The 16,202-nt window shown below is 37.4% G+C and overlaps 1 protein-coding gene across 1 annotated transcript in view; it reads left to right on the top strand.

Moving 5' to 3' along the window:
• The first annotated feature begins 216 nt into the window (after nt 1-216).
• The window catches only part of AKT3 (v-akt murine thymoma viral oncogene homolog 3), a 62,048-nt gene continuing 46,062 nt past the window's right edge, over nt 217-16,202 (top strand). The window contains exons 1-3 of the mRNA XM_010078345.1: nt 217-334; nt 12,892-13,003; nt 14,482-14,626. Coding sequence (XP_010076647.1) covers nt 12,903-13,003; nt 14,482-14,626 — 246 coding nt within the window. The 5' untranslated portion in view covers nt 217-334; nt 12,892-12,902. The remainder of the gene's footprint in view (nt 335-12,891; nt 13,004-14,481; nt 14,627-16,202) is intronic.

Raw genomic sequence — 16,202 nt, 5'->3', positions numbered from 1 at the left:
TGATGCTTGTAGCTTCTTCCGGAGGCCTCATTGTATAGTGCAGGCTGACCACTGCAATTCCATTTTATCTTCTTTTGGAAATTGAAAACATCTGAAAAGATTCTGGTATAATTAATGTTAGACACTGATAGTATGTTATGTTTTCTAATATCAAAGGTTGGTTTTTTTTTACAGTACTAATGCACTTTTTTTTTTTCCTCTCCTTTAGGAGAATATATAAAAAACTGGCGGCCAAGATATTTCCTGTTAAAGACAGATGGTTCTTTCATAGGCTATAAGGAGAAGCCCCAGGATGTGGATCTGCCATATCCACTCAACAACTTTTCAGTGGCAAGTACGTATTTCCAGTATTTATTATTCTCTCAGCATATTGACAAAATATCTGCTCTGCTACGTCTTGCTTCATGTGTAGTTCAGAATTTATTGGTAACACTGCCATGTGTCAGACTAGTGCACCACTAATCTTACGTCCAGCTCTACAAGATATCTTTACAAGTACACTGAAGATTTTATCATGGTTTGGTTTTTGAATATTTTTGGAGGTCTAAGTGATCATTTCTGTGTGTGTATGTCTGGAGTGTCTGTAACTAACAATAATGTTTGACAAATGATTGTTGTAAGAAGAAAATTCTTGAAAAGCTTACCTTTATTCAGATCATTGACCTCTTTTCTCTTTTTCAATCGTACCTCTGAATTAACTTGAAAACCCAAATTAATTGGAAAATTATCTAGACTGTCAAATGACACAAAATCATGCTAAATTATTTTTCTCTTGGATAATCAGGTAATCAGCTCTCCAGCCTGGTTAATCAGTAATTTCAAGCAATCAGACAATTTGCATATATTAGCAAGCTACAAACTGTGTATCTGTTAAAGTGAAGACATTTCGATTTCTTGTTTTCAAATAATGTTTCTAAAAGATGAATCTGTTGGGTTTTTTTTTTTTTTTTTTTTTTTTTTTTGTTTTGCAAATAGAGTGTTTCTGAACAGAAATGTGAGTATTTGAGGAGCAAAACTAAGGGAGCAAAAAATCTCCCTGAGTATGAGTTTTGGATTTCGTAGCTAGAAACTTTCAAAGGAACACTAGAAAATGTACCCAATTTCTTTCAAAATTGTATTCGTACTGCAGTACAGTAAATGGTGATGTTTAGTTCTGTAGAGGAGTATTGGAGCCACAAGAGCATGTGTACTTAGTGAAAGGGTTTCCCTTGTCTGCATTGCTGAAGCTAAAAAAAATGCTACGGACACTGGATTTACCTATTTTCTTGATATAATTGTTCTTGACATTGACTCAGCCTTTGTATACAAAGTAATTTGGTATTTTATTTGGTAAGAAAATGATCTCATGCTTCAAGTCCATGTCTTGTCCCACAACTAGAGGAGGAAAACTTTACATATTTGATTGTGACAGAAGTCTTACAAATGATATTGAGTGTGCAAACCTTCTAATAATATTGGAGGCTTATTTTGCCTCGTTGCTATTCAGCATAAAAAGCAGTGATTTCTTTAAGTTCTTCATATTATTAGGAATTGACTAGATCATAGGCTGCTAGTTATTGGTCTTAATATCCTAACCTACTCATTTATAGCAGTTAGTAGTTTCCTGGATGCCTTTTCCCCAATGCATGGTAGAAAGAACGTTTGTAGAACTACAGTAGGGTTTTTTGTCCTGCTTTACCATGTTCTTCATTGCATATCTAGTCTTATTCACTGCAGCAGATAGAAGGAGCATCCAAACAGTAGTTCTGCTAAATGAAGAAATGCATAATTAGGAATTAATTCCAGTGTGTTGATACTGGTGGGGTTTTTTTTGTTTTGATACTCAGAGGTCATTTTATGTAATTCTGATATTAGGATGCTGCCCCTGAACTTTGCCTTGATGGAAATTTTGAAGATTTCATGTTGTTTTACAAAATGACACCACCACTACCACTACCCACCCCCCCCCAAAAAAAAAAAAAAAAATCCTTTCTGCAACTAGCAAGCCCCCTAGGTCTGATTCTTAGGCAATGGGAGCTAAAGGAACAGGCATGCACTACTAGAAGAAATACAGTTTTTGTAAGCAAGATGAATTTTTCTGTTTTCTGGAAGGAGAATGAGTAATTTAGTCAGAAATGAATGCTGATCAATGCAAGAACAGGGAGACTTTTCTTTTATAAAAAGGATCCCATAAAATTAAGACAAGTGCGTCTGTAGAATTCACAGGATGAAAAGCAGAACTGTGTGGTATTACACTCTAAATTGCAAGGGACTGTAAGTTTTTGTCAGGTACTTCGTATGAAGATGAGATCATCAGTAGGGCAAACAAACAAAATCACAATATGAATCAGATCTCATGGGCAGTACCTGGTAAATGTCAAGAACTGGTCTCACGGCCTCTGATCCAAGAGTTCCTGAGTAGGTTTGTGGCCACAAGCAGTGCAACATATTTTTCCTGTAATAGTGAAGTACGTTTTTCATAAATTACTAGCCAGGCAGATGGAGTGTGAGATCACTGTTAATACCATCTTGATTAGGTTGGCAGGGACTTAAAGATATGTCTTTACAGTCCTATCTTCATGTAATCTTTGTAGCTATCTGTAGAGTGAGAGTGCAGTCTCAGTCTACTTTTTACTCTCCAAATGATAGACATCTTTGGCTCTTGCTTACAGCTTGTTATTTAAGCAGAAAAGGCCAAGGCTGTGGTATTATTTTCATAGTACTGTTGGAGTTGAACACTGGGAAGTTTGCACAGCTCTGCTTTGTATGATACTCATTCTGTAGTTTAAAACTTTTATATCCAGCTCTGTCAAACTTGTTACTTCCATCATATGGATATTTTCCCAACGATGTCTGCTGCCTTCCACTCCTGAGATGCCAGCTTTACTTTTGCAAAAGGCTCTTGCCCAGGCATAGTGTCATCTTCCCTCGAGTGGTTCCCTAATTTCTTCAAGAGAACTTTAAAGTCCCTCACCAGAGCATTACTCTCTCCCTGGTTTTGTGTCATCTGTGTGCTCTGTCAGGAATGACAGCAAGGACGGAGAGAATGGGCTTATTTTACGTACTGCTAACAGTGCTTCCAGCACTAAATGCATCTTTGTTCATAAAGCCTTTCTCATAGGGTAGTGTTTTGTCATAGGAGTGTTGAGAGACCATCCCTTTCCCTTGTGGTGATCTGGGAGGAAATGTCAGGGGAAGGCACTGGGAAGTGGGTGTGTAAACAGGTGGATGCTTTATGTAGAGAGGGAGAGCCTGAGTCGGCATGCTCCTGCTTCAGCCCATTGCTGTCCCCCAAAAATGCAGGGGGAACAGTGGGCCTGAAATGGTGGTGAGGAGCCCTCTTCCTTGGAGCATAAGTATGTCCCTGAAGGCAAACGGAAGGGTATGATGGAGTGGGGCTGGATGGAGCTGAGCTCTGGGAAAGGATACAGGACCAGCCCCTCGGTGTCCTGTCCTTTGCCTTCCTGTGGCCACTGCTCTCCCATCTTCAGGCACATGTGAAAGGTGTCGATGAGCACCCTGCACTGCATCTGCAGAGCGGCCTCAGGGCTGCAGGGGTGAACAAATCAGCTGGGTCTGGTGACACTGGATAGCGTGCAGGAATCACTCTGTTTTCTCTCCTGTGGAGCTTATTTGACACCTAACGGAGCCTTCTTTTTGAACATGGGAGTTGAGAGAGCTGTGTATTTGAAGTATGCTTTTAGTTCCTTAATGCTCATGCCCTGACACTCAGACTGACAAAAAGTTGTGCTGTGGTACCTAACCATACACTTAAAGATAAATGAGGGAAAGGTAATTACATTGGTGGGAAATTCATTGTGGAAACTTTGGACTGGTTGATAATGGTTTTCAGAGTTAAATTCAGAAGTGTGAGCTTGCTTGAATTGTCTGGTTCAAAATCAGTTCAGCTCTTTTCAGGTAGAGATAAGCAGTTGCAAGTAATCAAGCTATTGTAGCTTAAAGAGATACTCTTGAGTGACTGAGTCACGGTAACCGAGTGGGTGTGCATTCCTAGCCCACTTCAGCTACAAAATAAAGTATGGTAATGTAAATTGCTTTTGCTTAGGCATTTATGCAGTCAGAACCTGTTTGAAAATAATTTGGATTAAATTGGTATAACTGTTCTGTATGACCTGTTTGAAAATAATTTGGATTAAATTGTTATAACTATTCTGTATAGGCAGAGGCCTGAAAAAGAGTGTCCTGGCTTTCAGAACTTTGTTCTGCTTCTTTGGAACAAAACTAGTACTCTGGGTGACAGGGTGTGTACCCTACTGGCCCCCAAAAAACCAACATGGCCTCACAATGCTGTTTTTGACTGGTTCAGTGTTCCGTAAGTAGAATCAACACTGCTTTGTGTAGACCACTTTGGTCTTTGATCATCCTCATTATTAGGGAAGGCAGAGTGGGGAAAAAATAATTCTACTTCAGTTCTACTTAAGGAGCATTTGTGGCTTTACTGATTAAAAAATACTTCTCACATATGCAATGAGTATGTAGGTAATCACGCAGCACATTTGGGATGACGTATCTCTAAGAATTGGCCCTTTGCCTTCATTTTGATCTTTACGTAAGGAATAATTGGAAAAAGCTGTATCCCTTCACAGTAGCCTTTGAGCTTTGGCCAAAAATTATGTCACCAGGAATTTCTTTCCTATCTTGAAAGATAGTGCTTTCTAAGCACTCTGCGGTACAGCTACACTTTTTCTTGTCTTTGAAAAGAAAAAGCTAATTTTAGTTATTGTGAGAAGGTAACCTTTTATAACATTTCCTTTGGTTTTCTTTTTGTTTTTTTTTTTTTTTTTCCTCTGCAGAAATGATTACTGATGAACCTTGGCTACTCTAAATGGAGAAGCTTGCTAGTTTTTCCTAGTCTTAATCTTTCAGTGGGCCAGAGACAAAGTTTTACTATTTTGGGGATTTAAAAATCTTCAAAACACAAAAATTAAAAGGTTTCAGGGGAATGATTTTAGGGCTATAAAATATTCTGAAGACACTCTCTAAAGAAATGGGTAGGAAAATATATATGTATGTTTTAAGTGAGATTAAATTATGCATCGAAATACTTTGGCATTGGGCATGACCTTGTATGCAATTCCACAATTAATTTTTCAATTAGATTGAAGTCCCAGGTTTTTTTATCTGGACGACATGATCCCAGAGATAAGCATATAACTGTAGATACCTATATTTACAGTATAATTTCATTCAAAAATAATAATTTTGCAATTGAATAAATAATGTTCATTCAACACTAAAAATACTTGTGGGGAGAAAAAGGCAATGTATGTGTAATGTACTGCATATGCAAAAACATCTATGGAAATTGAAGCTCAGATCTAATGTGTATAACCAATAATACTGTTTGTGTTGGATGGGGAAATGTTTAGCTTTCTGGAAAACTGGACCAGTAATTTTCTTTGGCAGCCTTTCATATTACTTTATGAATGGTTTATAGGTGGTATAGCTGGTATTCTGTCATTTGACTTAGGAGTTTAGATTCAGTTGTTGGCTTGGGTCATGAATGAAAATGAGTTCCTTGGTCTCATCCTTCCATTTTAATGGGCTGTGCTTTCTCAGACACGAGGATAACATACTGTAATTTCCAATTATCTCTAAACAAGGCCTGGTATGAGCATGGCAGGTCAAAGTTTATGGCCAGGGCTGAGAGTTTTTGTGTTGGTGTGATACACCCAGTTGCATAAATAAAATTGGAATGTTTGCATGAAAGACAGGGAAGGATGTGTAATTTTACTGTCTTCTGTGAAAACAGACTAAACTCCAGGCAAAACCCAATGATAACATGCAGAATTCTCCCTCTTTGAAGGGGCAAATGGCAAATGACAGGAAGACATGGATGCCACTTCAGTACTTTTTGGAGTATTGGAAATAAAAGACTTTCCAGCACGATGAAGTGCATCAAGAATGATCTTTTTCAGCTTCAAGGAATATAATAAAGCTTTTTGTGTTTATTATGCAGTCATATATGTTGTTGTATAATCAAAGCACATATAAGTACTTGTCATGAGTCAAGTCCCACGGAAGTGGGATTTCTACTCATACAGAACAAAAAGTCAGTTCCTGCTCCAAAATACTAAAATCCCAAATATAAAACAAGGGACAGCAGATGGACGCAAACAGATGGGGGGAGTATGAGAAAACAATGAGACAGTATTAGCCTGTAGTACAGTGGTCTCAGCACATCAACAACTAATCCATTGTCAAGGTTAGATTTTTCCTCTCTTCTCCCTTCTTTTCACTCTCTCTCCTTCTTTCCCTCCTGTTTTTTATAACACAGTACAGGAGAGTTTTAAGGAGGATTTAAAAGAAAACCAGTATGGCAAACAGAGAGAAATTAGAAATGATTTTGAGAAATGATGCTGAAATTGGAACAGTAGAAGGACAGGTGGCATTTTGATACTGAATAAAAAGTGATACCAAGGAAGAGGGTAGGCTGTGGGGACAGACCATGTTGAAAACCTGCCTATATTTGATGTGATCGAGCTGGGTAAGAAATGAGGACTGAAAAGAGAATGGTATGATCAATGGGACCATGGAGAAAAATGATCTGTTCAGCAACTTTGGGAATGACATTTTAGGGGAAAACTCCATTTGTTGGGTCCAAAGAACTGATATTATATTGTACATATATAATACGCAAATCTCCAGGTGACCAAACTTATTTTTAGGGTCATACTCCCCATAGATATAATGTAGTGAGAAAGGACAGACCCTTCTGGAAAGCCTCCTACAGGTTTCCTGTGTGGAGTGGGTAAACAAAGGGGAGAACTGAGAATGGACCCAGCTGAGAGTGTGTGTGTGTGTGTAGGTCTATACACATATGTATGTACATGTATGTAAAAGCCATGGCTTTTCATATGTATATGAGCAAAAGCATGTGTATCTGTCTCAATGTTATGAAAATGGTGTGTTAGTTAGCTGCTACGTGTCTACCACTTGTCTACAAAAAAGGTCAACAGAGAAAAGTGTGGAATTGGAGAGCAGAGTAGCAGTAATGGAAAGGGTATTTGCAAGCAGTGTTTTCATTAAATTTTGACATGAGAAAGAAAAAATGGAAGTAGCAAGTGAATAGGCAAAGGTTGGGACAAAAATGTTCATCTTGTAAAGGAAAGACCAAGGCAGGATTAATAAATCAAAGTTAAATTGTCATGCAAATAGGTGATACATAGATACAGGTATCTGTGTAGAGATAGCACTCTATGTATATATTTAAAAGTGCATGTATTCTAAACAATGCAAGCAATGGTTGGATGCTCCTTATTTTATATCGTATGATAATCACAGGAAGTTATCTTTTGTGCTAAAAGTCTGTATTAGAAATAATTACTCAAATATTCAACCTTCTGTTCATTTTTCAGTGCAATTTTTTATGGCTGCTTGTATGTTTAGTATTCTTGTCTAGCCATACCAACAGATTCTGCTGAAGTCAGAAGCTTCCATATATGAAATGATAAAATGATATTATTGTTCTTCTACTTTTTATGCTGAATTTAGGAAAAGAACACTGGTGATTATATGGTTAAACTTATAGAATTAAAACTTTAAACTTTTTAATAAAATCTGAACAGATGATCTGTGCTTTTTTTTTTTTTTGGAACTGGCAGGTTTCAGGCCCTCTAATTGGCTTCCCAGCTTTGCAGAGTAATTACAGCTTCAAGCAAACTTTGTCATCTGTGGTTCAGAATGGTGTAAAGTAAACAGAACGTTTTGAAATGCAGTTTGTAGTTAGAGTTGCTCAGGAGAGTTTAACTAGCAATAACCACTTAATTTAGATAGTAGCAGTTATTTGAAAAAGATAGTCCAGCATTTTATAATTGTCAGATTGATTGTGGATATAGAGGCAAAAGTTAGCCTCTGGTATGTACCTGCCTTTTTTTAAAAAAAAAAAGAGAAGTTCAATACTTGAGAAACATCCGTGGCAATTCTGTATACTGGTTTTATTTCATTTTTTCCATTTTCTTTATAGATCCAAAAATGGCTAAATGAGTGATACAGACTTGTTGGAACAGAATAGTCAATTTCTGTTACTGATTTTGTATTTTGCTGCTTCAAACAAGTGTTCTCCCCCAAGGTTTTCATCCCCTCTAATATTAAAAGGGAAAATTCTCGTGACCGATGTTTAATCCCAGCAAGACAGAAAGCTTTAGGATTAAAATGTGTAATTCCAAGTTGTAGATGGCTAGCATACAAGAACACAAAGTTGAGTCTGTCTGTTTACTGGCTTACTCATCTTTTTTGAATGATAATTTAGACTTCCAACTGTTTTGAGCTGAGATTCAGCCCTTTAATTACATATGTTTATGTATAGTAGCAAACTTGAAGACATTATGGTAGAGTGTTCTCTACTCTTGGTAATGACCCAACTATCACTCGAGCATTTGGAGCCAGCTCTCAGTAGCCAGTTTCACTTGTTCTTCTGTGCTTTTATAATTTCCAAACTATTCTCTCTGTCTAAGACTACTATGATTTTCCCAGTAATTAGTAGAAAAATATTTTGGTAATTAGCAGTAACTGTGTATTACAGCACTTAGTCATCTTAATAATTTTTTTTTCTAGCTGTAGGTGAAAGACATTTACAAACAAGTTTTTATTGATGTTGTACTCATGACAGGAATGTTGCTTATCCCATACATTTGTATACAGCAGCACGTGAAGCATGTGGGTGTACTAAGTATCAGCAGACTTCAGTTCCTTTACTTGGATGGGTAGCACACCACTTTCAGAAATACGTTGGTCCTCCACTTGTTTCTGAAACTTCTTTTGCTTCAGAAGGGAAGGATACAAACACATTCAGTTTTGGTGATTGTGTTCCACAAGCAGATTAAATCTTTAGCCACTTTTCACAGAATGTTAAGAAAAAAGCTCACTAAGTTTTGCTAGATTCTGTTTCTCAATAGCATCCTTCAGTGATAGTGAAATGATATTTTTGTGGGTTTTTTATGTTTTCAGTGCCATTTTCAATTGCCAAGGTATTTTTTTATTACCTTTAATTGATTTAGTTAATCATCTGTAATGAAAACTCGAGAGTAAATACTCCTTGGTTGTTACAGAGCTTATTATATGCATCCATATGTTTTGTTCTTGTTAATACACATCATTGCTTTGAGGACTGTCTGAAAAAATTGATATAGATAGTACCAATAATACATTAGACACGGATTTACATCATGTACATACTAATCTATCTAATATATTTATTATACTATATATAGGTAAAGACCATATTACAGATAGCATTTGGACATAGGCAGACTTAATTCTGTTAGTTCCAAGTTTTGCGTGTTTCAGTTGGCAAACTTAAATTAATGCTAATTTTAACATATGCATTTTTGTATGTATTTGCAATTAGAAAATGAATGGTGAAATTCAAAATCTTCAGCTCCATAACAGGCACTGGAGAGAATGTGCTTTTTAATTGGCACAGACATTTCTGCAGGTTTGACTCTGAACTGTTTTGCCTTCAGATTGTCCTAACACGGTCACCTCACTTTTCTGTCCCTGGCAGCTTCTTTTACCGTCCTTCTCCTAAACTAACTACTCTAGTTTAGCTATACTCTAGCTATCCCAAGTTTTTATTTCTCACACAGGTTCCAGTCCTTTTCCTGTCCCATTTCCACTCTTCCCCTTTTATTCCCTAGTCTTTTGTTCCCGACATCTCTTCTTTAAATAACTTGCAGTATGGCATCTTTCTGTATTGGATTTTGCCTCAGCGAGGTAGTTTCTTTTTCACATTGTCTGAGGACTAGGATGAGGCATTGTGAATATAAGAGAAAGAGCTTTCCATTTAGCAGGTGTAGAGGCAGATGACAGCTCTAGCCTCTGGATTATACTCAATGCATACACTTTCAATGATTTTATGCTTTAGTAGTTGTTATTGTAATTTTTTACCCTCCTTCCACTGCACTCTTATCCCTCCCACATGTAGTGTGGCCAGATGCCTTACATTTTCACAGGAATACTAAAAGGATATCAAAGGTCTTGGCTTGCCAAGTTTTAAGTCTTCAAAAAGTAGTATTTTCCAGCAGTGTGCAGCTTTAGGCAGACACCCAGCAAAGAAAATTTCAGCCTACATGATTGAAGTGTGATAGGATTAAAGATGAGAGGATGGTTTTGGCAGGAGTAAGATGAGATAATCTTAGAGCAGACAATGCTTCTAGTCTCTGTTATGAAGGTGGCCCAACACATTCCTCAGAGCTGCAGCTGAGGAAGTTAAGAAAACAAATAGCCTGTTAACCCCTAGCCTCACCGTCATCATGATAATAACTTGGACTTCAACCATAGCCCTGAAGATGGGGGTTTCTTTGATCTCATGAGTAATGTCTGCACCCAGCTGCAAGCCTGGTTAAGTAACCTAAGCTGCTGTGCTTCATCATGCTCCCCAAGTTCCCATCATCTGCATCTGTCCTCCTTGATTCTCTTCAAGGTTTTGTGTTAAATTCCTTCTTCCTGTGTCCATCTTGCTGTAGCTCTTTCCTCTAACTGTTGAGGATGGCTCTCATCCTGTCTGAGACCTACCTGAGTTTATAAAAGCAATGAGGTTGGATTATTGTTTCTCTTTGGAGGCTCCACATTGTATGCAGGTTTGTTAAGTGTAATGTCATCTCCTTGACCACTGAGCAGTCTGACTTACATAATAATTTATAGATCTATGGTGAATATGTAGGTTAGTGCGTCAAGGAATACACACCTGCATAGTGCTATATTTACTTTAGTTCTCTCTTTTTTCTTATACATGTGTCTGTCAAGATTCTGAGATGTTTTGCTAAGCTGCAGAAGAAAAATCCTATTGCCAGACATATCCACTTCCACTCTTCTTTGCTTTTTTGAGTAAAAAAAACAAAAACCACAGTATAGATGAAACTTCTTAAATCAAGGCATCCTCACAAAGACCCCCTGCCTAATACCAGTTCTTTCGTGCCTGTGTTAAGAATGGTCCAGTACAAGTAAGGCTGATGATATTTGCTGTGGCTTTGTATCGTGGCTGTGTCGTAGACAATTGAGTCCCAAATTGTTTAGGTATTCAGGCACACAAATCAATGCCTTAAACTAAGGCTTTAAGCTTGTTATGACTTAGTGTTATTAAAGAGAATTGCTTTAATGTATTTTCAGTATGCATTTCAGAAAGTCAGCTATAAGTCTGCATCTTCTACAATTAACATTGGCAACAAAGGCATAAAAGAGAAAGCAAAGACAGGGTAGAGGGTACTTACGTATGTTGGGTGTTTAGGAATTCGCTGGGTCTGATGCAATTCCTTGAAGAATATTTAGAACACATTCCTATAAAATTGTGGATAATAGTTGAGGTTTCAGGACCCTGAATTTGTGAAGAAGACGTACATCAGCCCAATATAATTTGTTTCAGTGAAAAAATAGCATGCCTTGTGAGGTGGTACGTGTCATATAATGTGACTTTTGCAAAGCATGGATGTAAACTGGAGTAAATAAAATGTTATTCACCAAGAATAAGTTCAAGGTTTTATGCTGAAGAATAGTCAGCTACATTAATAAAAGCTGTGGGACAACTGGTAGATGGTAGCTCTAGCAAAAGGAAGTTAGAGTGAGTTGTAAGTGAACAGGAATTCTATTGCCATATTCATTATTGATTGATTTGTGAACTTGATAAATCATTTTAGATCACACATTTGATCTGGATCAGCTTTGAACAAGTGGTAGCATCCCAGAAGATGAGATGTGATGTTTGTGTCTATTTTGTGGTATGGATATGGTTATTTGCAGGAAAACAAGTTATACTTTTAACAGAGTCACCATAACTTCACAAAAATCTTTAAATGTCTTTGCATGAATAAAGAGTTCTAGTAGGTCAGTGTTTTGCAGATGTAATTTTAGTGCAGTATGCTGCATCATAAAATCTAACATGCAGTCTTACTGAACCATTGCCTGAATTGTCATTGTTGTGGTCTTGTGACAAAGGAGTAGTAGGCAGTCTGCTGTATGTCTGGAATTGTGTGAGGAGGAAAATCTTGAATCTGAAAGGGCATCCTCTGAGGACAGATTGGTTGAAATGATTTAGGCCAGAGAGTACTGAAGAGAGATAAAATAGTGTTCAAATGTCTAAAAGGGATAGCTGCTGAAAAGATAAAATAAATTAGTCAATAGGACAAGAAACAATATGCTTAAATTATACAAACAATTGCATTAAATGCTGGGAAAAATCTTCCAACTATAAAAATATTTAATTTCCTTATAATTGGATGGAATAGTTTCCTTTCAGAGGTTTTGAAATTACTACTTTTCAGGGATTGCAAAAAGAGTTTAGAGAAATACTTAGGAAAAATAGCATAGGTAGACCTGATTCTGCGCTGGGGCACAAAGAAAACTAGATGATTTCCTGGGGCAGCCCCACTGGGGGTGAGTGGGGTTTTTCTATATTTAATGATCAGACTAGTTTCAACATTTGAATTTTCTGAGGGTATTTTACGATAAATCTAATCCTGAGGTGACAGTAGTGTGGGTAATTGTGGCATGGTTACCACTGAAGGGAAAATGTCATATTCCTCCTGCCAGGTACAGATGGAAATATGTGCCTGTGGCTACTGCTGTTACCTTGGCATGCTACAGTAATCCAGGATCTACTACTCTTCTTACCCTTATAGCACAGACCTAGATTGCAAATGGAGATCGCACTCTTTATATGAGCAATAATACAAGTTCCATCAAGTCCTCTGATAGCTTTCTTCACTTTGTGATTATTACTTCCTACCTTCTGTTCAAGCCTATGGTTACGTTGCCATTCTGTATTTCCTTATACATGCTGGATACATGCTGTATAGGTATACATGAGCTATATGTATTTTTATCTAAGTAATATTATTTGCTCTTCACCCATTAACTGGGAGTGTATAAAAGAGACAATGTCATGTATTTCTCTAGAATGCCAACTAATGAAAACAGAGCGACCAAAGCCCAACACATTCATTATCAGATGTCTTCAGTGGACCACTGTCATAGAGAGGACGTTCCACGTAGACACTCCGGAGGAACGGTGAGGGTTTTATTTTTGTTTTGCTTTCCGTGTTCTTTATGCAGAAGCCTCGGCACAGTCACTGCTGGGACTGCACAGCAATCAGCACTTGGAGCTGTGACATCCTAAGCACATCTGAACAGTTATTGCAAGAATTTTTAAATCAGCTTCTGTAAAATATTATCTGAGCTCATAGCTAGTGTAAGAGCTGCCTGCAAGTAGGTGGGATGAGTGTGTTCAAATAAGCCAAAACTATGTCATGATATGTCTCCAAAGTGTTACATTTTGAACAACAGAAGCCTGAATTGAAGTCTTAAATTTTCCTTTTACTCCTCCTAATTTGCTCCTTTTTCTGGCACAGAAAGCAGTCTGTTTGTTGTAATTTAATTTATGTTTGCTTATTAGTTTTTCTTGTTTCGGTAAATATACACAAATTAAGAATTAACAATTTTTTTAATGCACCAAAAGCATGTAGGAGATATGGGATGGTGTACCTTGCTAAAATGTTCTATACTGTGTCTCTGGTTAGATATGCTGAGTCTTCCCACTGTGGGCGTCTGTCCTGTTCAGACTAATATCGTGATTCATATTGTTTGCATCAATAAAAAACCAACAAATTTGCTTTTCCTGTGGTTTCTCTTTCATTAGTATATTCACTAAGAATTTTTTTTTTTATTCTACCTTGGTACTGTTTCTCCACCCTAGCTTTCTTCTGTGTAGGCAGCATAGTGTCTCTTGCTGCATTCGTTAATACCACCAGACTCCTCCCGTATCCCTTGCTGGCTGAGTAAAAGCAGCAGGTACTGGGCTTGGTGCGGGGCTGTGGCGTGCTGATGGCCAGCTGGTGTATTTGTGCTGGTTAGCCAGCGTGCAGAATAGCCATGAGCTCAGCTGCCCCTGCTTGTCCCTCCGCAGAACCCTCGTCTGGGCATGCCCCTCTGCGCAGCCGCTGCTTTTTATGACGCTCGTAGGAATTTAATTATCTTTGAGGGCCTCTTTCTCAGGGGGATTTGAAATTAGCCAACAAGTTGAGTTTTAAGAGGGGACAGACAAAGAGTTGAACACATGGCATGGTTTAATAAATCTTATTTATTTACTGTGAAAATGTCTCACAGGGAGGAGGAATACCAAAAAGTCTCTTAAAATATCAAGTTGTTATCAGATAGTATTGGATAAGAGATGAAATTCTGTGCTCTGAGCTGTATTATAGCTGGAGCAAGTGTTTTCAAGTTCTCACTATTAAAATATTTACAAGATCACACACTGGTAATTCTTGAAATTAACCATGCACTGATCTTTTTGGATGCTGGTCAACTTCACCACCTTTACCATAATGCAGAATTTGGAAGGAAATGGCAGTGATTAGTTTATATGAGTCTTCTCCTGTCTAATATGAGAATTGAACAGTGATGCAATGTAGCATGTGAAAAACATTATAAACCATTTGTTTGGGTGTATTTTATGAGTTTCTAATAGGGATGTTGGCTTGTTCATGATAGGGAAGAATGGACAGAAGCAATCCAGGCTGTGGCAGACAGACTTCAGAGGCAAGAAGAGGAGAGGATGAACTGTAGTCCAACTTCACAGATAGACAATATAGGAGAAGAAGAGATGGATGCTTCAACAACCCATCATAAAAGAAAGGTAATGACGTTAAAAAATGACTGACAATACGTAAATAACTTTTTTAGAATGGTCTAGTTGGGTAAAACAATATACAGAGAATAGTATTCCTATATTAAGAGCATAAAAGAGCTTATTTGTTTTATTTCAGTGAGGGTGAACTGCTCTAGTTTTATTTATTTGTTTTGCTATCTGATACAGCACTTCTGAAAAACTAACTTCATTCATTCAGTCACATGTTAACATTCTGTCTATTGTTTGAATATTATTTTCATCTTTTCCTTTTTGTTTGTTTACATACAAACATACAAGTATGGTAATAAAATATTTGCTTTAGATAAGTAGATTTGCCCCCTTTCTCATGCAAATAATACCCAGTACAAATTAGATAATTTGCATGAGAAAGGCTATCAGGATTTAGCTTTTAGTGACCTTGTTTTTTGCTATCTGGGAAAATAACTCTGCTTTAGTTTTCAATGAAGTAAGAGAAAACAATGTTTTATTCTTTTGCAGTTCTTCACAGCTTTTGGCGTAAGTAGGAATAGGTACATTGTTGGCTAGAACATTCTTGTGTTGTATCTCCAGAGTCAACAGAATAAACACACAACTAAGAGTGTGTTTTAAAGATTCAGTTCTACTCAAAAATTTGCTTATTATTTTATGTTTTCATTTTGTCCTGTGTTTCTGTAAGTATGGACTACTCTTGAAGAATGGGTCATTCAAGCAGATGTCTCTCCTTTACTATACAGGATTGATGTGACTCAGGAAATGCATTGAAAGTGCATGAGAAATAATAACCTGTTTCTATAGGACTGGCTTCATTCTTTCTAGCTAGAAGTGAAACCTGTAGAACACTAAATGGAAGTCTGTTGAGCAAAATAGTCTCATAGCTAATGTAACTGAACGCCTTTGAATGATGAACAATGAAAAGAAATGGTGAATGTATGAGCCTTTACTCATAGGGCATGTTTTGTTCATTGCACTATATGAAGCAAGAATCAGAAAAATCAGTGAAAACGATACCTTTATGAATATAACAAAGGTGTCGTAGGAAATCTTAGTTTTGTCATATCCCAGCTTTTGAGAACTTGAGTTTGCAGTGCAAACATGGTTCCTCCATGTTGTTTCATTCTGTACAATTCTCTAACCTATTTCAGCTATAGGAAAAGGTAAAAAGTAGTTATATACAGCTGTAACAATACTCTCATTGTACATTGTGTCAGGTTGACATTGAACGTTTAGCCTTGTGGTATAGATGTTTGATGATTGTGCTCCAGGGTAAAATATGATAAGTGACAGCAAGACAGAGGCAGCATTCGAGATGTGTCAGTCTTTCTGAGCGGCAGTGCGATTATGTGGAAGGGATTTGGGTCTGCTCTGTTAAAGATCTGAGCACTGTTCCAAGCCTGTGTATCCTCTTAGTGGAGTACAAAACCACTGCATAACAACAAGCATTTTCAAAGTGTCAAAATTAGTGCTGTCTCACATAAGTAGTTTATCTGCTTTCCCTGTTGACAGTGCAGTGCATTTTCCCGTACAACAAAAGGGGTTGTGGGAACAGGAGGAGGAGGAAGAAGATCAGTTTTGTTTCCGTCTT

The sequence above is a fragment of the Pterocles gutturalis genome, unplaced genomic scaffold, assembly GCF_000699245.1.
Source record: "Pterocles gutturalis isolate BGI_N339 unplaced genomic scaffold, ASM69924v1 scaffold40633, whole genome shotgun sequence".
In the NCBI taxonomy this organism is placed as follows: domain Eukaryota; kingdom Metazoa; phylum Chordata; class Aves; order Pterocliformes; family Pteroclidae; genus Pterocles; species Pterocles gutturalis.
This window is presented reverse-complemented; position numbering and strand designations above follow the sequence as displayed.